Raw genomic sequence first — 20,629 nt, forward strand, 5'->3', positions numbered from 1 at the left:
TGGTTACACTGACTAGAGGGCTGGAGAAAAGGAACATGTCATTTAGCTGTAGAGGCTGTAAGTTACTTGCAAATGAACTTCTTTGAGAGTGGAGAGGTCCTTTCGTCATTTCTGACCATCAGAACACATGTGAGCTTCTCTCTATGAGTGTTCTTTTACATTTCAAGGAGCAAACTCTCCACTTTCCTGCATAGGCTCCATCTTCAGTCTTAGCCATCTCTCAATGGAGGGGCAACTAGAACAACATCTTCCCAGACAAAAAGCACTGGGATGTTCTGTTTTGTTGATTCATATAGCTCTTAATATGTTTTTTCATCAATCTCTATTGTTGTCGCAGATTCTTCTACATCTCCCAGGATCATATATAAATGTTGACCATAAGCATGTAATCTGCCTGGAAGCTCTCAGTCGTTTCTCATCTTCATAAATTCATGATTATAGATTGAGCCTGTAATCCCAGCACTCAGGGAAGCAGAGGCAGGTGGATCTCTGTGAGTTCAAGGTCAGCATGGTCTATAAAGCAAGTCCAGGACAGCCAAGGCTACACAGAGACACCTTGTCTCGAAACCTCTCCCCCTCCAAAAGTATGGACACTCTTAATTCACAGCATTGTAAAGATTAATGTGTTCCATTCCCAAATGTTCATTCATCTTTCCGAATTGAGTTTATGAATTTCTTCATCTAGGCACTATATCTCTTAAGCGCTGTGTGGAAGAAAATTTCAGTAATATATATGTATATATATACTTCATGTTTTGAGTTTAAATTTGCTTTTAAATTATTTGCTGTTGAGATTTATCATTTTAATTATGTATGTATGTATGTATCTCTGTGTTTGTATGTGCATGTGAGTTCAGGCGTCCTCAGAGGCTAGAGATATCAGATTCCCTGCAGCTGGAGTTACAGGCAGCTATGAACCACCTGAACCAAAGCCAGGTCTTCTGCAAGACATGCTCTTAACTGCTGAGCCACCTCTCTAGCCCCTTAGATGTACTTTTAAGTTTGGTATAACAACAAAATTGTGCTTGATGATGGGGTACTTTGTGATGTTTAATGGCTTCAATGTTTAAATAATGTTAATCATTAAAAAAAAAAGTAAACTGAGCCTGATGAGATCCAGGGTCTCCTCTACAGTATTCTTAGTCTGTTGCTGATGTACATACTCCACATGTTTCAAATGCTGCACCCTCCTTGTTATTTTTATATTTTAGGTTTCTGTGATAGAATCTAAGCTTCTGCAGTTAAATCATTGGGAGTGTTTTGTGTGTGTGTGTGTGTGTGTGTGTGGTTATCTTTCCTACCATTGTTGAGTTAGATTTCTGTCATTATTGCAACTTCTCAGGCTTTTGATGAACTGAGTGGTGGGTGAGGTTCAGCCTAGAATCCTCTTAGTATTAATGTGTGATTTAGTTATCAGTTAGGGTGAGGTGCAGCTAGATTCACACAGTTAGCAGTTAGCAAGTCTGTGAAAGGCTCAATGGATTCTACACAGCGGCCTTAGGTCACAGTGTTTGGGATCATTGTGTCATCAGGCAGTGGTACCTAGAAGAGGTGTTATTTACCCCCCTCTTTGATTTTGAAAAATGCTTTGGTTTTATAGTAGCCACTCTATAAATATGAAGTGGAATATTGTGGTTTTAGTTTGAATTACCATTATGATTCATGATTTTTCATGTGCTTAATTGATCATTTATATGTTCTAGGGAAAAATGTCCATTCAAGTGTTCTGTCTTTTGAAAAATCAAATTAAAAAAATCATGAGTTTACATGTTCTTTATGTGTTATTTAAATTAATCCACAATTATATACATATAATTGCAAGTAGATCCCTCCCAGTCTGTTAATGTTAGGTTAATGTAACTCTAAGCTGCAAACCTCATTTTAGGTTATTTAAGTCTTTGGTGTAACAGTTTCTTAAAAATTGGTATATCTTAGCTAATTAAAGATTTGGAGAAGAAGAGAGAGAGAGATGAATGTTAGAGTTTTGGTTGTTTCTGTTTTCCTCCCAGAAATCTTTCCCATGCAGGGCAGCTGGGGTGGAATAGATTGTTCTTTCTTTGCAGAAAGATTCATCTTCTGCGGTGTAAAGTAGAGGTCCTTTCCTGGTTAATGAAAGTGTGCAGTAGACACTAGACATTGTAGCAGACAGTTTGTATGAAGAGAATATGTCAAGCAACCACTTAGTCGATGTCTGAGATCATCTTTGCTTTTACATCAAACTATATAAACTGGACACCTGATGCATAATAGAAATTTATCACTTGACATTTCTAGGGAAGTGTGCAAAGATGAAGGCACTGGCTGCTTTCAGATGTGATGAAGCCCACTTTATTCAAATGTGTCCTCAAGGGGTAGGAGTGGAAACTAATGCCATTTAGCCAGTGTAAAAAGAGTAGGAATCCCATTTCCTTTTCCAGAGGATTGAGGGAGGAAATATAAGAATAGCAATTATAAGTAGATATTTTTTTAAAAAAAAGCCTTAATTTCGGGAAATATATATTGTCAAGTTTTTCTGTCACAATTGCCTGCTTTTTCACATTTGCCATTGTTGTTTTCAGACCTACCCCCAGAGAAGCTTAAGGAATGCCAGCGGAGTATTAGATCCTGCATGACTATTGTTAACGAGCAGTTAAAGACAGTTTTTTTTTGTGTGTGTGTGTGTGTGTGTGTTCATGTCAGTATAGAGCACTCAGTCTTTTAGTTAAGAGGTTTTTGTTTGTTTGTTTGTTTTGCTTTTGTTTTATTTTGAGACAGTTACATTTTGTAGTCCAGACTGACCTGGAACTCTAGCCCAGGCAATACTCTAATTGGCAGTAGTCTGTCTACCTTTAGCTTGCTAAGTGGTGAGATTATTAGCATGAATCACCATGCCCAGCTTAATTAAGGGGACTTTAAATAGAGTCAAAATTTAAACTACTTTAATGTAGTATAGATCATTCTGAGTGAGTGACCCAGAAGAAGAAAGGCGCACATGGTATATACTCATTTATAAGTGGCTATTAGTCACATAGTATAGGATAAACATACTAAAATTTATACTCCTAAAGAAGCTAAAAAAGGAGGACCCTAAAAAGTACGCAGAAAGCAAATGTTATAGACATCAAAGCTGGAAAAGATAGGGAACAGGACAGGAGCCTACCGATAGGGGGCCTCTGAAAGACTCTACCTAGCAGTGTATGAAAGCAGATGCTGAGACTCATAACCAGACCTTTGGCAGAGTGCAGGGAATCATGTGAAAGAAGAGGGAGACAGAAAGACCTGGAGGGGACTGGAACTCCATAAGGAGACCAACAGAACCAAAAAAATCTGGACCCAGGGATCTTTGAGAAGACAGATACTCCAACCAAGAACCATGTATGGAGGTAAATTAGACTCCTTGCTTAGATGTAGCTCATGGCAGCTCATTCTCCAAGTGTGTTCCCTAGTAAAGGAAGCAAGGGCCAGTCTCTGACATGAACTTAGTGGTTGGCTCTTTGATCACCTCCCTCTGATGGGGGAGCAGCCTTACCAGGCCACAGAGGAAGACAGTATAGCCAGTCCTGATGAGACCTGATGAGGAAGATGGAAGGAAAGGAGGACCTCCCTATCGGTGGACTGAGGAAGGGGCATAGGAGAAGAGGGAGGGAGGGTAGAATAGGAAGGGGACCAGAGAGGGACTACAGCTGTGATACAAAGTGAATAAATTGTAATAATAATAAAAAAATAAAATTAAAAAAATCCTGTGATTCCATACCTCAATCAGTAAAGTCTTTCAGAGGCCCTCTGTGGAAGTCTACTGTCCTGTTCCCTTTCTTCTGCTGTTTCCAATGTCTATCATGTTTGTTCTTCTGAATGAAAATTTGAGCATCTTCCCTAGGTTCTTCCTTGTTATTTAGCTTCTTTAAGAGTATAGATTATAGTATGTTTATCCTATATTATATGGCTGATATCCACTTATGAGTGAGTATATACCATGTGTGTCTTTCTGCTTCTGGGTTACCTCACTCAAGATGATCTTTTCTAGTTTCCACCATTTGCCTGCAAAATTTCATGATTTCCTTGTTTTTAATACCTGAGTAGTATTTCATTGTGTAAATGTACTACAATTTCTACATCCATTCCTCCGAAGTAGAGACTGAGACTCATAGCCCACCTTTGAGCAGAGGGCATTGACTTTTATGAATGAAGGGGGAGATAGACCTGGAGGGGACAGGAGCTCCAAAAGGAGACCAACAGAACCAAAAACAAAACAAAACAAAACCAAAAACAAACAAAAAAGACTGAGCCCTGGGAGTCCTGCAGACACTGATACCCCAGCCAAGGAGAGGACCTAAAACCCCGGCTCAGATGTAGCACATAGACTCAGTATCCACGTGGGGTTCCTCGTAAGGGGAGTAGAGGCTTTCTCTGGCAGGAACTTGCCTGGCCAGAGAGGAACACAGTGTAACCAGTCCTGAGGAGACCTATAGGCTAGGGTCAAATAGAAGGGGAGCAGGACCTCTGCTATTAATAGACTAGGGGAGGGGCGTGGGGGGAAAAAGGATGGGAGGGTGGGATTGGGAGGAGAAAAGGGAAGGGGCGGTAGCCAGGATTAAAATTGAATAAATTGTAATAAATGATAATAATAAAAAAGAAAAAAATCCAAAAATGAAAAAATAAGCCAAATCTCACTAAGTAATGGTAGATGTTTCTTGAGATTAAAAATATGTTTCCAAGCCTATATTTTCTAGAAATCTTTTCCACAAGTTTGTCATTTTTCTGCTCTAAAATTAAATATATTTCAAGGCAGTTAAGCAACAAAAATGAAAAAAAAATCTGAGATATTTACTGAAAATATTTTGATTAACCAAGTTTGAAAAATCAGGCATTTACCTTATAAAGTTAGAGTTCTTCCCCAACGTATTTAGGATAATATTGGCGGTGCGGGTGGGGTGGTTCTCATAGTAATATAAAAGGTGGCACCTAAATATGTAAATGTTTGTATTCATTAGGATAGACGGAAATAGAAGTTAATCTTCAAACTTAGACAGATTTTTATTTTACTTTTATGTGCATGGATGTTTTGCCTGTATGAATGTCTGTGTGCTGCTTGTGTGTATATTACCCACAAAGGTCAGAAGAGGGCTTTGGATCCCTTGGAACTGGAGTTATAGATGGTGAGCCACCATGTGAATGCTAGGAACAGAACTCAGTTCCTCTTGAAGAACAGCCAGTGCTCTTAATTGCTAAGACATTATCTCCAGGGTCCCCACATTAAACTTTTTTATTTATATTTCATGTGTGAAGTTGTTTTGAAGATACCCTTTTTAAAAAAATTTAATTTATTACAATTAATTCACTTTGTATCCCAACTGTAGCCCCCTCCCTATTCTTTTCCCAGTCCTGCCCTTCCTCTCTTTTCTCCTCCCATGTCCTTTCCACAGTCTACTGAAAGAGGAGGTTCTCCTCCCCTTCTATCTGACCCTAGCCTATCAGGTCTCATCAGGACTGGCTGCATTGTTTTCCACTCTGGCCTGGGAAGGCTGCCCTCCCTTCAGGGAGAGGTGATAAGAGAGCCATCCACTGAATTCATGTCAGAGAGTCCCTGTTCCCATTTCTAGGGAACCCACTTGGAGAATGAGCTGCCATGGTCTACATCTCTCCAGGGGTTCTAGGTTATCTCCATGCATGGTCCTTGGTTGGAGTATCAGTCTCAGAAAAAACCCTTGGGCCTAGATTTCTTGGTTCTGTTGGTCTCCTTGTGTCGCGCCTGTCCCCTCCAGGTCTTTCTATGTTCCCCTTCTTTCATAAGATTTCCTGCACTCTTTTCAAAGTTTGGCTCAGCATTTGCTTTCATACACTGCTGGGTAGAGTCTTTCAGAGGTCCCCTGTGGGTAGGCTCCTATCTTGTTCTTTGTTTTTACCGTCTTCAGATGTCTGTCCCATTTGCCTGTCTGAATGAGGATTGATCATCTTATGCAGGGTCCTTTTTTTTTGTCTTTTAAATTAATTAAATTTTGTTTTATGTGCATTAGCATGAAGGTGTCATATCCCTTGGAACTGAAGTAAAAGATAGGTGTGAGTTGCACATTGGTGTTGGGAATTGAACCCAGGTCCTTTGGAAGAACAGACATTGCTGCAATCACTGAGCCATCTCCAGCCACCAGCGTCCTCCTTCTTGATTAGCTTCTTTAGGTGTTCATATTTCAGTATGATTATCCTATATTATATGTCTAATATCCACTTATAAGTGAGTATATGCAGTGTGTTTCTTTCTGCTTCTGTGATACCTCACTCAGGATGATCTTTTCTAGTTCACACCATTCCCCTGCAAATTTCATGATTTTCTTGTTTTTAATTGCTGAGTAGTATTCCATTGTGTAAATGTACCACAATTTCTGTATCCATTCCTCTGTTGAGGGACATCTGGGTTGTTTCCAGATTCTGACTGTTACGAATAAAGTGCTACGAACATGGTTGACCAAATGTCCTTCTTGTGTACTTACGCATCTTTTGAATATGTGCCAAGGAGTAGTATAGCTGGATCTTGAGATAGCAATATTCCTAATAATCTGAGAAAGCTCCAGATTGTTTTCCAAAGTGGTTGTACAAGTTTGCATTCCCACCAGCAGTGGAGGAGGGTTCCCCTTTCTCCACATCCTCTCCATCATGTATTGTCACTTGAGTCTTTGATCTTAGGCATTCTGATGGGTGTAAAGGTGGACTTTGAGCATTTCTTTGGGTGTTTCTCTGCCATTCGACATTCCTCTATTGAGAGTTCTCTGTTTAGCTCTGTACTCCATTTTTTAATTGTATTACTTGATTTGTTGCTGTTTAATTTCCCAATCCTACCTTTCTTCCTTCTTCTCCTGTGCCCCTCCCCTAGTCTAGTAATAGAGGAGGTCCTCGTCCCCTTCCCTAGTCATCAGGACTGGCTGCATTGTCTTCCTCTGTGACCTGGTAAGGCTGCTCCCCCCTCAGGGGGAGGTGATCAAAGAGCCAGCCACTGAGTTCACGTTAGAAACAGTCTTTGTTCCCATTACTAGGGAACCCACTTGGAAATTGAGCTGCCATGGGCAACATCTGAGCAGGAGTTCTAGTTTATCTGTATGTATGGTCCTGGGTTGGAATATCAGTCTCAGAAAAGACACTAGGGCCCAGGATTTTTGATTCTTTTGGTCTCCTTCTGGAGCTTCTGTCCCCTCGAGGTCTCTCTATCTCTCCCTTCTTTCATAAGATCCCCTGCACTCTTCCCAAAGTTTGTCTATGAGTCTCAGCATCTGCTTTGATACCCTGCTGGGTAGAGTCTTTCAGAGGCCCTCTGTGGTAGGCTCCTGTCCCTTTCCCTGTTTTCTCCCTCTTCCCATGTCCATTCTGTTTTTCTTTCTGAATGAAGAGTGATTCTCTTACTCAGGGTCCTCCTTGATTAGCTTCTTTAGTTGTACAGATTGGTTTATTATGACTCTTTCAGAGTTATTTTATTTTAAATTTTTTGTTATTACTTAGTACAATTTGTTTACTTCGTATCCTGCCTTTATCCCACTGCTTATTTTTCTCCCTGTCCCACTCACCCTCCTTTTTCTCCCCCTATGCTCCTCCAGTAGTTCACTGATAGGGGAGGTCCTCCTCCCCTTCTATCTGACCCTAGCCTATCAGGCCTCATCAGGACTGACTGCATTGTCTTCCTCTGTGGCTTGGGAAGGCTGCATCCCCCAGGGGGAGGTGATCAGAGAATCAGCCACTGAGTTAATGCCAGAGACAGCCTCTGCTTGCCTTACTAAGGAATCCACTTGGAGACTGAGCTGCCTATGTGCTACACAGTTATTTTATTTAATATACAATGAGTAGTTTAAAAATACTTTTATTAGCATATATTATGAAAATAACAATTTTCCTACTGGTAGATTCCTTAATCCTTTGAGTTGTTTGATTTTTTTCCCCTGTCTTAGTCTTCTTCATCTCTTTGTTCTCTGCTCCATCTGTCTCTTTCTGCCCCAGTAATCCCCCTCATGAAGTCATGAAGTCTTTTTTTTCCTTTCTTCTCTGCCTTCCTTCCTCCCTCCCTTCCTTTCCCTTCTCTCCTCCTTCTCCTCCTCCTTTTCCTTCTTCATCTTTTTGAAACAGTTTTTCTGCATAGTTTAGCTGACATGAAACTCACTTATATAAACTCACTGATAAGGAACTCAGATATCCTCCTGTCTCTGCCTACGTTGTGGGTTTAAAGATATGTAACACCACAACATTTGGCTGATGTCTCAGGGTACACCATCTACTGTGGCCTTAGCTAGCCTTGGTGGTAGCTCAGCGAGCACAGAATGCTCAGATGATACTGACCAGGAACTTGAACCTGCAGGACAGCACCATGTAGCACTAACAGGAGCAGCTAAGGACAGTATGCACTCTAACTCTAATGCTGTTTAGTCAGAGGAAGCAGGCAGGCACCCTGTTCATCTAACTCCAGACTAACTGTTAAGTCTGCGTATATGTTCATTTTGGAAAGTGTTTATTGGGAATAGAGACCATACACTTTGATTTAACCTATTATTTATTTTTTAAAAAGTACTTAAAAGGTTTTGCCTATAAAGTGTTATATCAGTTAAGTAACTATTGTATAAGAACCCCATAATTTTTCATGTTTTAACTGGTCTCATAAGTTATTAAGATTTTGTATTAACTTTATTTTGAGAAAAAAAATGACATACTCTTATTTTATTGTACAGTATATGAACAATAACAGTAAATTTTGGGAAGCAATCTGTGTTTTCAATCTTTGCAGTTAGGAAATCTGTATGAGTCTTTAGATTCAACTGTTGCTGAAAATATTTTTTTTAGTAGTTATGAAGTATGTGTTAAAGAGAATTGGTGATTTTTCCTGAAGTGTGCATATGGGAGACATTTTATGGTACTTGTAGAAAGTTGAATAGATTGTTTTATTTTTTACATCCAATAATAAGAACCATGCTTCTGAAGTGTCTTTTTATATATTGAAAAAAAGAATTTCAAAAATTAGAAAATTTACAATGGCACAGAAATTTCATTGTTTCTGTATTTTAATTTGTCAAGAAATGGTGGATTACATTCTTTTAAATTACTTATAATCAGTGCATATTCATTTAAGGAATTTGCTACTATTCAATTAAGGTCTAGTTGTTTCTATTTCCTTTAATTTATCCTGGAGTTTGTCCAAGCTGAATTTTAATGAGTTGTTTATCCCCCTAGTTACACTAGGATTTATTTTTCCCTAGAGAGCAATGTTGGATTGATAGTTTTTAAACCTGTTCTGTAAAATGAACATATTCAGACCAAGATTTCTTGAATATGAGCACTAGACATTTGCCAAATAAATGACCAACATAATTATCAAAATGCAGCTTGGTAATGTTTTAAGACAAATCTAGAACTTGTTAGATATTTTTCTACGATTTTATATTGAGCTGCTTTGTTTTATGTACATGTGTACTGTATAAATCACAAGGAACGGTCACACTTTTATTGTGCATTTTCACTGACATTATGAGTCCCCCAACTAGCTTTAAGTTGTAAAATCTATTGATCTTTAAAAAAATATTTTGAAGCAAAGGTAGTATAACCCGAAGATTTGATGAGATGGGTAATAAAAATATGGGCATTTCTTGCTTTTCCTAGCTTGCTTACTGCTGAAATACAAATTAAAATTGACAAGAAATAAGAAAAACAGTCTCTATTGGTATTGTTACATCAAAAATAGTAAATACCGACTCATTGTCAAACTTTGGGCAGAGTGCAGGGAATCTTATGAAAGAAAGACCTGGGGGTGACAGGAGCTCCAGAAGGAGAGCAACAGAACCAAGACTGGGCCCAGGTGTCTTTTCTGAGACTGATATTCCAACACAGGACCATGCATGGAGATAACCTAGAACCCCTGCTCAGATGTAGCCCATGGCAACTCAGTGTCCAATTGGGTTCTTTAGTAATGGGAACAGGGACTGTCTCTGACATGAACTCTGGCTGGCTCTTTGATCACCTCCCTGAGTGGGGAAAAGCCTTACCAAGCCAGAGAGGAAGACAGTGCAGCCAGTCCTGATGAGTCCTGATGGCTATGGTCAGATGGAGAGGGTGGAGGACCTCCCCTATCAGTGGACTTAGAGAGGGGCATAGGAGGATATGATGGAGGGAAGGTTGGATTGGGAGAGAATGAGGGAGTGTGTTACAACTGGGATACAAAGTGAATAAATTGTAATCAATATAAAAATACAAATAAAAATAAAAAAAAACAAAAAACAATAGTGTATACCATTGTGTCAGCTCCTATGTGTTGCCAAATCATGTTTTTTTAAATTTAGCTTAAGTATCAAGTTAAAGGAGGTATGATAAACTAAATTTTTATCATTGGTATAACTGAAAAAGAAAAGTTTCAAAATGTCACGAGTATATGGTATAATTACCTTTTTTGTTATTGGATAATGACACACAAAGTATATTTTCTTTGATAATAAAATTGAAGAAGAGAATCACTCTTCAATCTTGGGAAATCTTAAAATGTAGAATAATTAATTATTTTTGAATTTGAATATGGTTATGCTTTATTCAAACCAGTGCAATCTATTGGGAACCATTAGTTTTTTTTTTAGGTCAGAAAATAGTTTCAATTGAAAGACAGTATTTTGAAAAGGAGATTTAAAAAAAATTAATTTTTAAAAAATTTTCAATATTTTAATTTTAATTTCATGTATTTACTTTTTATCTCAGCTGTAGCCTCCTCTGTAAGTCCCCCCCAATCACACCCTCCTTCCCTCATCTCCTCTTATGACCCATTCCAAGTCCACTGATAGAGGAATTCTTTCTCTCCTTCCATCTGACCATAGCCTACCAGGTCTCATCAGGCCTGGATCCACTGTCTTCTGTGGCCTGGTAAGGCTGCTCCTCCTTTAGGAGGAGGTGATTAAAATGCCAGCCACTGAGTTCAAGTCAGAGACAGTCCCTGTTCCCAGTATGAGGGAACCCACTTGGATACATCTATACAGCGGTTCTAGGTTATCTCCATAAATGGTCCTTGTTTAGAGTATCGGTCTCAGAAAAGGCTCCTTTGTCCAGATTTCTTGGTTCCATTGGTCTCCTTGTGTCCCGCCTGTCCCCTCCAGGTCTTTTTGTCTCCCCCTTCTTTCATAAGATTCCCTGCATTCTGCCCTAAATTTGGCTATGAGTCTTAGCATCTGCTTCAATACCTTGCTGGGTAGAGCCTTTCAGAGGCTCTTTATGGTACGCTCCTGTCTTGTTCCCTGATTTCTTCCTCTTCCAATGTCTATCCCATTTGGCTTTCTGAATGAGGATGGAGCATCTTACCCAGGGTATTTCTTTTTTAGCTTATGTGTATAGATTGTAGTATGATTATCCTATATTATATGTCTAATATCCACCTATAATTATAAGTGAGTATATACAGTGTGTTTCTTTCTGCCCTTGGGATACCTCAGTCAGGATGGTATTTTCTGGTTCACACTATTTGCTTGCAAATTTCATGATTTCCTTGTTTATAATTGCTGAGTAGTATTCCATTGTTTAAATGTGCCACACTTTCTGTATCCATTCTTCAGTTGAGGGACATCTGGGTTGTTTCCAGATTCTGGCTATTACAAATAAAGGTGCTAGGAACAAGCGTGAGGAAATGTCTGTGTTGCATACTTGAGCATATTTTGGATATATGCCTAGGAGTGCTATAGCTGCAAGCACAATTGTCTGAGAAAGCTCCAGATTGATTTCCAAAGTGGTTGTACAAGTTTACATTCCCTCCAGCAGTGGAGGAGGGAGGGAACCATTTTATAGTGCATCTGATTGTTTGGAAATTAAAGTACTATATAATGTAGCCAAATTTATTCTGAGATAAGAAAGTTCCACTTGTATCAAGTATCCTCTTTGTAATTTCAGCTTACAGTAGTGAGATTTCTTTAGGAGCATGACTTTTGCTGTACTTCAGTTACCAATGCTGTGTCAATATGAACTTACAGTGTCTAGGTTTATGACACATTTCCATTCTATAGATGTTCGTGTTGTTTGTGTCTTTTATTAGTGTTAGTAGTAATGGAATTTTTAATTTTCCAGGAATCCAAATGGAAACTTGAGAAAGTAGTAGAGAGAAGTAGGCATATAATTTTGAAACACTTAGAGAAGGGGGAAAAAGATTTATAAAATGGTTCATATTAGAATTAAATACTGTTTTTGTGAATTCCTTTTGATTTGATCTCCCATTCACCTGAGTACCACAGTTTTTGTTATTTGGTGTAAAGAATCTAGTACGTGGTATATGTGCATTTATTTTTTACTTTATTCCCTTTAGTGCCTTGAATTTTAAGGCAAAGCATCATTAGGATTGTAGAGTGAAGGGTAAATTTAAGTAGAAATCTTTGGTGCTAATGAATGTTGGAAAGTTGTGGGAACATGTCGTGGTTATCGTACTGTATTGTATATTTCATTATCTGGCATACCAATTAAGAGGTAGGCCAATCCAGTGTTTATCTTCTCATTGCTGTCTTTTTTTTAATTTCAGCTTATAAACATCTTTTGATTGTTTTTTCAAATTTATTTTGTATTATATTTGTTCACTTTACATCCTGATCATAGCCCCCTCCCTCCTCTCCTCCTGGTCCCATCCCCCCACTCTTCCTCCTCTTTCTCTTCTTCTATTACCTCAAAAAGGGGAGCATCCCCAAACCACTGTAGCACATCAAGTCATATCAAGACTGAGCAAATACTTTTCCACTGAGGTCAGGTAAGGCAGCCTTGCCATGGGGTTTGATCAAAAAGTAGGCAACAAAGTCCATTTCAGAGACAGCCCTCACTCTTCTTATAGGGGACCAACAGGAAGACTAAGCTGCCTATTGGCTACATAAGTGTAGGTGCGCTAGGTCCAGTCCTTGGTTGATTTTGTCTTTCTTAGGGGAGCAATAGCCATTTGAAGCCATGTTCCTGAGATGCTACAGGGGATTTCTTTCCTTCCTTTTGAAGCAAAATAAGTTTACAGTGTATAATTCAGTGCTTTTTATTACTTTTATAATGTGGCAAGTATAAATTCTTCTAAAATTTTAGAACCCTTTTAGAATTAAAAAAAAATTCAAGAGTGTCGGGAATGGTTGAGTTAGTAAGGTGCTGTCTGTGCATGATAATCTGAGTCCAGAATGTGCTGCTGCCTCCTGTAATCCCAGCCTCACTGATGGGGCTAAGACAGCAGGATCCTTGGGACTTGCTAACCAGCCAGTGTAGCTGAATTGGTGAGTTTCAGGATCAGTAAGAGGCTCTGTCTCAGAAAATAAGGTGCAGTGTGGTGCAGTGTGATTGAAGAAGACACCTACCATTGGCTCTGGCTTTCCTATCTACATACATGTATACACATACATGAGCATACATGAGTATGTACATACATTCATACCCCCCCACAAATAATTTGAATTTATATCTCCCCCCTTGCAGCATAATTTATCTAGTATGTTGTGTAAAAACCCTATTCACTTAGTTATTTTTATTATTTTTCTTTTTATTTTCATGATTAGGACCAAAAGATCTCAGACCGTTGTAACTGAAGGTATTTTTGAACTCCCAAATCTCACAATTCAAGCTACAAGAGCACAGACACTTCTGCTGCAAGCAATATATCAGAGCTGGTCTCATATTGGAAGTATCAGCTCTTCAACGGTGAATGAAGCTTTGATGAACGAAGTCTTCCAAATGACAGGTAAGAGTACACTTTACCTCATAAGTAAAATGTGTCATAGAAGTAACTAAGATTCAAATCCCTGTGTCTAGCATTCTCAATCTAAAGTGTATTTCTGTTAAAGTTGATATTTATATGACTGATATTTATTTATAGTATACTTTCTCAAACCACTTATTTCTTGGGCATCTAGACTGATTTCTCAAACTGGCAATTATGAATAAGGTTCCACAGTGCACATGAATGTGCTGGTATTTGTGTATTTTTGGTAGCTCATATGGTTCTAGAGATTTATTTCATTTGGAATTTTTAGTTAATTAGGATATTAGTTTTCCTCGCTTATATAGACCTACAAGATATGATAAACATAATGAAATCTATACACCTAAATAAGATAATCAAGAAAGCGGACACGGGGTAAATGATAAATCCTCATTTAGAAAGATAGATGGGATGTGCATTGAACGTATGATAGGAGTCTACCACAGAAGGCATCTGAAAGACTCTACCTAGCAGTGTTTCAAAGCAGATACTAAGACTCACAACCAAACCTTCGGCAGAATACAGAGACTCATATGAAAGAAGGGGAGTTAGTATGATGTGGAAAGGATAGGAACTCTACAAGGACAAAATATATCTGGGCACAGGGTCTTTTCTGAGACTGACACTCAACCAAAGACCATGAATGGATATAACCTAGAACCTCTGCTCAGATGTGGCCCGTGGTAGTTCAGTAACCAATTGGTTTCCCATAGTGAGGGGAACAAGGACTATTTCTAACAGGAACTCAATGACTGGCTCTTTGACCTCCCCATGCCCCGATGGAGAAGCAGTCCTGTTAGGCCACAGAGGAGGACTTTGCAGCCAGTCCTGAAGATATCTGATAAAACAGGGTCAGTTGAAAGGGGAGGAGGTCCTCCCCTATCAGTGGACTTGGAAAGGGGCAGGCAGGAGATGAGGGAGGGAGGGTGGGATTGGGGAGGGAAAGAGGGAGCGGGACACAGCTGGGATACAGAGTTAACAAAATGTAACTAATAAGAAAAAAAAAAGATATTAGTTTTCAGAGGATCCAAGATGGCGGAGGCGAATGTGCATAGTTTTTGAGAGACAGAGGAGCAGAACTGCTGGAGTTGGTGAGTGCGGGGGCATATAAAGCCAGGGAAACGATGGTGAGGCTTTCTGAACAAGAGGGAACATCACAGGAGTTGATACCTTTAGTCTCAGGTCACCAGCGGACTTCTTCAGGGAGGGGAGAGAAACGATCCTTTGATCTCCCTGCACTCCTCTTTTTTTGGGCCTTCCTCCTCCTCAGTACAGCCTACAGCCAGCTCACTGAGATTCTCTGCTCAGAACTCACTGCATGGGGACTGTGTGCTGACCTCACAGGGTTTCTCAGCCACTGACTGTAGGTCCTGCCCAAACCCTGTATGGCAGATAGTGGGCTATATACCACCAAAGACCAGGAGACCCCGCCAAACAAACTAGGCACACCAGGCGACAGGCCACCCAGGTCTGGATAACACAGTGGTGGGCCCCCAGGACCTCCCAGAAGGCATCTGGTCCAGCATCCCAGTCTGCAGCCGCAGCTAGACTACCTAACCTGGCGGCTGCAGCAACACTGAGCTGGCGTAGCTCCTCAGTCCTCCTGCATATGACTAAGTGTGACCAGACCAGGGAGTGGAGAGCCTGGATGTCCCGATCCTTGCCAATGTGACCTGATTGAGAGTGAGTATGATCCTAAGTGCCTGCAGAGCCCCAGATCCAGGGTCCTTCTAAACTAGCAGCCGGACATCAGAGCCCTCTCACCCAAATACCCATTGTGGTAAATGTGGGACTGTTGAGACATCGGGGCCCTACTCTGCAGGTCCAACACTGGAGTTCAGATAGATAAACAGGAGCTCAGACAGAGCCGAATCCCAGTAGCCTGTTAGCCATTGAGGTATTCAGGAAATTTGCATAAGGGAATTGCGCTGAGATTAGCACCAGTGCCTGCTACAGCACATGCACAAGTGACCCCTTAGATGCCTGCAAGGCAGAGCCCCTCCCGCACACCCAAGAGTTCAACATTCTCTACCACTCTGTCCCTCAAAGGCACACTTCCACGCACACGCTTGCCCCCATTTGTCCTTATGCGCCCACATTTGTCCTTCTGCACCCTCACACTTTCCTTCCACAGGTACAGCTGAAACACGAATGCACATGCTGAAACCACAAAACATCTCTCAACTTCCTGAAGATTTCTCCTGATACCAGAGAAAGACCGTACCAGTCTAAACTCCAGAATCCAGGAACAAACAGGGAAGGTTACGGATAAGCAAATGGCCAGGGGTAGGCAAAAGAACACTTCCAACATAAATCAGGACAACATGGCTTCACCAGCAACCCCCAAAATTGATGGATACTCCAATTCTTGTGAAACATGGGAAAATGACTTTAAAGCTATGCTTATCCAATTATTTGAGGCACTCTCAAAGATTTGGTCAAACAACTGAAGCCAAAGAAAGAGGAAATGAACAAAATTCTCAAAGAAACACAGGCAAATATAGCCAAACAAATAGAGGCACAAGTGGCATACAGAGAGGAAATGAACGAAAAAATAGAGACCATCATAGAGAGACAGGAATCCACATTCAAACAGATGAAGGAAATGGTGCAAGGCATGAAAACAGAATTAGAATCAATAAAGAAAATACAAACTGAGAAAACTCTGGAGCTGGAGAACTTAGAGAAAAGTTCAGGAACCAAAATGATAAGCATCACCAACAGAATACAAGAGTTGGAAGAGAGAATCTCTGGTGCTGAAGATACACTTGCAGAAATTGATACTTCTCTTAAGGAAAAAATAAAATCAGAAAATACCCAAACACAAAATATTCAGGAAATCAAGGATGCCATGAAAAGATGAAATCTAAGAATAATAGGAGTTGATGAAAAAGAAGATTCCAGATTCCAAGGTCCAGAAAATATTTTTTAAAAAATCATAGAAGAAAATTTTCTCAACCTAATGAAAGATATGTCCATAAACATACAAGAGGCCTACAGAACACCAAATAGACTAGACCAGAAAAGAAACACATCACGTCACATCATAGTCAAAACCTTAAATCTACAGAACAAAGAAAAGATTTTAAAAGCAGCAAGGGAAAAAAGCCAAGTAACATATAAAGGTAGACCTATCAGAATCACACGGGACTTCTCATCAGAAACTATGAAAGCCAGAAGGGCCAGGGCAAGTGTCATACAGACTCTAAGAGACCACAGATGCCACCCCAGACTACTATACCCTGCAAAGCTTTCAATCCACACAGATGAAGAAAAGAAGATATTCCATGATAAAACTAAATTTAGGCAATATCTACACAACAACAAAACCAGCCCTATAGAAGACACTAGAAGGAAAACTCCAATCCAACGAAAACAACTATACCCAAGAAAACATAACCTACAGATAACCCCCCCCCCAAATTAAAAGAAATCAAGCAATGAATCATAGTAAGACCACCAACTCCACAATAAAAGGAACTATCAGGCATTGTTCACTATTATCTATCAATATCAATGGACTCAGCTCTCCAATAAAAAGACACAGACTAACAGAATGGTTGCAGAAATAGGATCCAACATTCTGCTGTATCCAAAAAACACACCTCTGCAACAAAGATAAACACTACCTCAGAGAAAAGGGATGGAAAAAATGTTTTTCAAGCAAAGGGATCCAGAAAACAAGCTGGGGTAGCTATCCTAATATCTAATAAAATAGACTTCCAACCAAAATTTATCAAAAAAGATGTGGAGGGGCACTACATTCTCATAAAAGGAAAAATCTACAATGTTCACAATTCTGAACATCTATGCCCCAATTACAAGAGCACCTACATTTATAAAGGAAACATTATTAAAGCTAAAGGAAACGTTATTAAAGCTTAAATCACATATTGATTCTAACACCTTTATAGTGGGAGACTTTACCACCCCACTTTCACCAAGGGACAGATCATCTAGGCAGAAGCCAAATAGGGAAATAAAGGCACTTACAGAGGCCCTAAGTCAAACTGACCTAATAGATGTCTACAGAACTTTTCATCCAAACTCAAAAGAGTACACCTTCTTTACAGTACCTTCTCCAAAATAGACCACATAGTTGGTCACAAATGAAGACTCCACAGATACAAGAAGATTGAAATGATTCCCTGTATTTTATCTGACCACCATGGAGTAAAGCTGGACCTCAACAACAATAGTAATAACATAATGCCTACACACACATGGAAACTGAAAAACTTGCTACTCAATGACAGCTGGGTTAAGGAAGAAATAAAGAAAGAAATTAAAGACTTCCTAGAAGTCAATGAAAATGAAGGTACAACATACTCAAATTTATGGGACACAATGAAAGCAGTGCTCAGGGGAAAATTCATAGCACTAAGTGCCTTCAAGAAGAAATTTGTAACATGTCATACAAGCAATTTAATGGCCCAAGTCAAAGCCCTAGAAAAAAAAAAGAAGCAGATACACCCAAGAGGAGCAGACGGCTGGAAATAATCAAACTCAGGGCTGAAATCAATCAATTAGAAACAAATAAAACTATTCAAAGAATCAATGAAACCAAGACCTGGTTCTTTGAGAAAATCAACAAGATAGACAAACCTTTAGCCAAACTAACTAAACTGCAGAGAGAAACTATCCAAATCTACAAAATCAGATGAAAAGGGGGACATAACTATAGACCCTGAGGAAATCCAAATAATCTTTAGGTCTTACTACAAAAGCCTATATGCCACAAAATTTGAAATCTAAAAGAAATGGAAAATTTTCTTGATCGATTCCATCTACCAAAATTAAGTCAAGATCAGGTAGAAAGTTTGAATAGTCCTATATCCCCTTAGGAAATAGAAGCAGTCATCAACAGTGTTCCTTCCAAAAAAAGCCCTGGGCCAGATGGATTCAGTGAAGAATTCTACTAAACCTTCAAAAAAGTGCTAACTCCAATTCTCTTCAAACTGTTCCACAAAATAGAAACTGAAGGAACATTACCAAACTCATTCTATGAAGCCACAGTCACCTAGATACCTAAACCACACACAGACTCAACAAAGAAAGAGAAATTCAGATATATGTCTCTTATGAATAGTGATGCAAAAATACTCAATAAAATACTGGCAAACCGAATTCAAGAATACATAAAAGATATCATCCACCATGACTTAGTAGGCTTCATCCCAGGCTTGTACGTGTGGTTCACCATATGGAAATCCATCAATGTAATCCACCATATAAACAAACTGAAGGAGAGAAAGCACATGATCATCTCCTTAGATGCAGGTCTTAGATCCTTAGATCCTTCATCTGTCACCTCCTCAGCAGTGGGATGCCATGTCAAATGCTATGCCTGGCCTCTCCCTTTTTTTGTGGCAACTGACCTTGAGTCAGGAGGGCCTATTTTGATGGTATTGTCATTCCTATTCACCATATGAGAGCCTGCATTTAAACTTCAGGGCTTGGTTGTTTCTTGATCTCTTGTTGGGTAGTGGTGGCACATTCCTTTAATTCCAGCACTTGGAAGGCAGAGGCCAGCAGATCTCTCAGTTTAATGCTAGCCTGGTCTACAGAGAGTTCTAGGACAGCCAGAGCTGCATAGAGAAACCACATCTTGAAAAACAAAAAGAACAGTACAAAACAAAACAAAACAAAATTTTTGCCCTCTCAGTACCTCATAGAGCCCATTAAACTCTAGTTCTTCAACCCTTTAGGGCATACTGAAACCACATGCAAACTGTTATTAAATTTCTATGCTCCCTCTGCAAGTTCACTCTGTTCCAAGGCCTTCAAAATTTTATTATTTCTTTTCTTTTTGTGGTTATAATATAATTACATTATTTTCCCCTCCAGACTCTCTCATAAACTTCTTTTTCTCTTTAAATATTTTCATTCATTTTTGTTAAACCCATTTACATATGTATATACATACATACTATAAACTTTTAACCTGCTCAGTCTGTATGTTTCTTGTATGTATGCTTTCAGGGCTGACCAATTGTTTTTGGATAATCAATTGGTGGTCTTTTTTGAATTCAGAGGTTGCCTGAGATCATTCCATCCGAGATCATTCATGGAAGTAGTATTTATAAATGAAATTACCTTATCCATTTTTCACATTTCTTTTTCAAGTGATTTTTTTCTGTCTGGCAGTCTTATTCCCTTTACTGTTTGTCTTATGGCTTATAGTATTCACAAAATATTAAAATATTTATTTTTATGAATTGGCTCAAATAGCCTAAAATTGTTACTAAGCTAGAGGTATTCATTTTCTTTTGTAATGTCTCTTAGTTTTCCTAAGCACATTTACTTTCTCTTTATGAGTTTATAAAATGAACTGTAACATCAAAAGTATTCTGGAATTTATCCTAAAGGGATAATAGCTCAAGTACTAAAGCAATGTTTGAGACAAATGGCCAGAATTCAGTGTTTTGTGACCTGGTGTATCATATGATCTTACCTTAGTGTAACTAATATTTTACACATTGAGGAGGTGGGCAGATTTGATTGTTAGTAAATGTTCTTTTCTAAGAGCTTGAACAAAATAAATAATCTAAAATATTTAAAATAGATGGAGGAAAGCTTATTTAAAATACATATTTTGAAAGCTAATTTTCCAAGTGGATAGTTTCATTTTGTTATTCCCTCATCATGTCAAACTTCTGTGTATTTCAGTGTTAATAGAGTATTTATAAAATTGTGCCACCAAATTTTTTTGCTGAAGATTCTGAAAGTGTATGTGTATGTGTGTGTGTGTGTGTATGTGTGTATTAAGGTATTAAATTTCAGCATTTTATGCTCTTGCATATGGGGATTGTCAATAGGGAAGATATTTAAAACTTTTCTTCATATGGTTTGTTGATGCCTGTAATCTTTTGCTTTTCAACTAGATCTAAATTTCTGCAATGATAAAACATGTCATACTTATTTTGCTTCCGGAAACAAATCCCA

The 20,629-nt window shown here is 39.0% G+C and overlaps 1 protein-coding gene and 1 pseudogene across 1 annotated transcript in view; one reads left to right on the plus strand and one right to left on the minus strand.

Annotated features, from left to right (window-relative positions):
• Positions 1-20,629, plus strand: part of Vps13b (vacuolar protein sorting 13 homolog B) — a 563,330-nt gene that overhangs the window by 71,226 nt on the left and 471,475 nt on the right. The window contains exon 17 of the mRNA XM_055622389.1: positions 13,482-13,663. Within this exon, the coding sequence (XP_055478364.1) occupies positions 13,482-13,663 (182 nt within the window). The remainder of the gene's footprint in view (positions 1-13,481; positions 13,664-20,629) is intronic.
• Positions 210-1,880, minus strand: LOC129687160 (U6 snRNA-associated Sm-like protein LSm3; annotated as a pseudogene).

Source organism: Psammomys obesus, unplaced genomic scaffold, assembly GCF_907164565.1.
Source record: "Psammomys obesus unplaced genomic scaffold, mPsaObe1.curated_primary_1811, whole genome shotgun sequence".
NCBI lineage: Eukaryota > Metazoa > Chordata > Mammalia > Rodentia > Muridae > Psammomys > Psammomys obesus.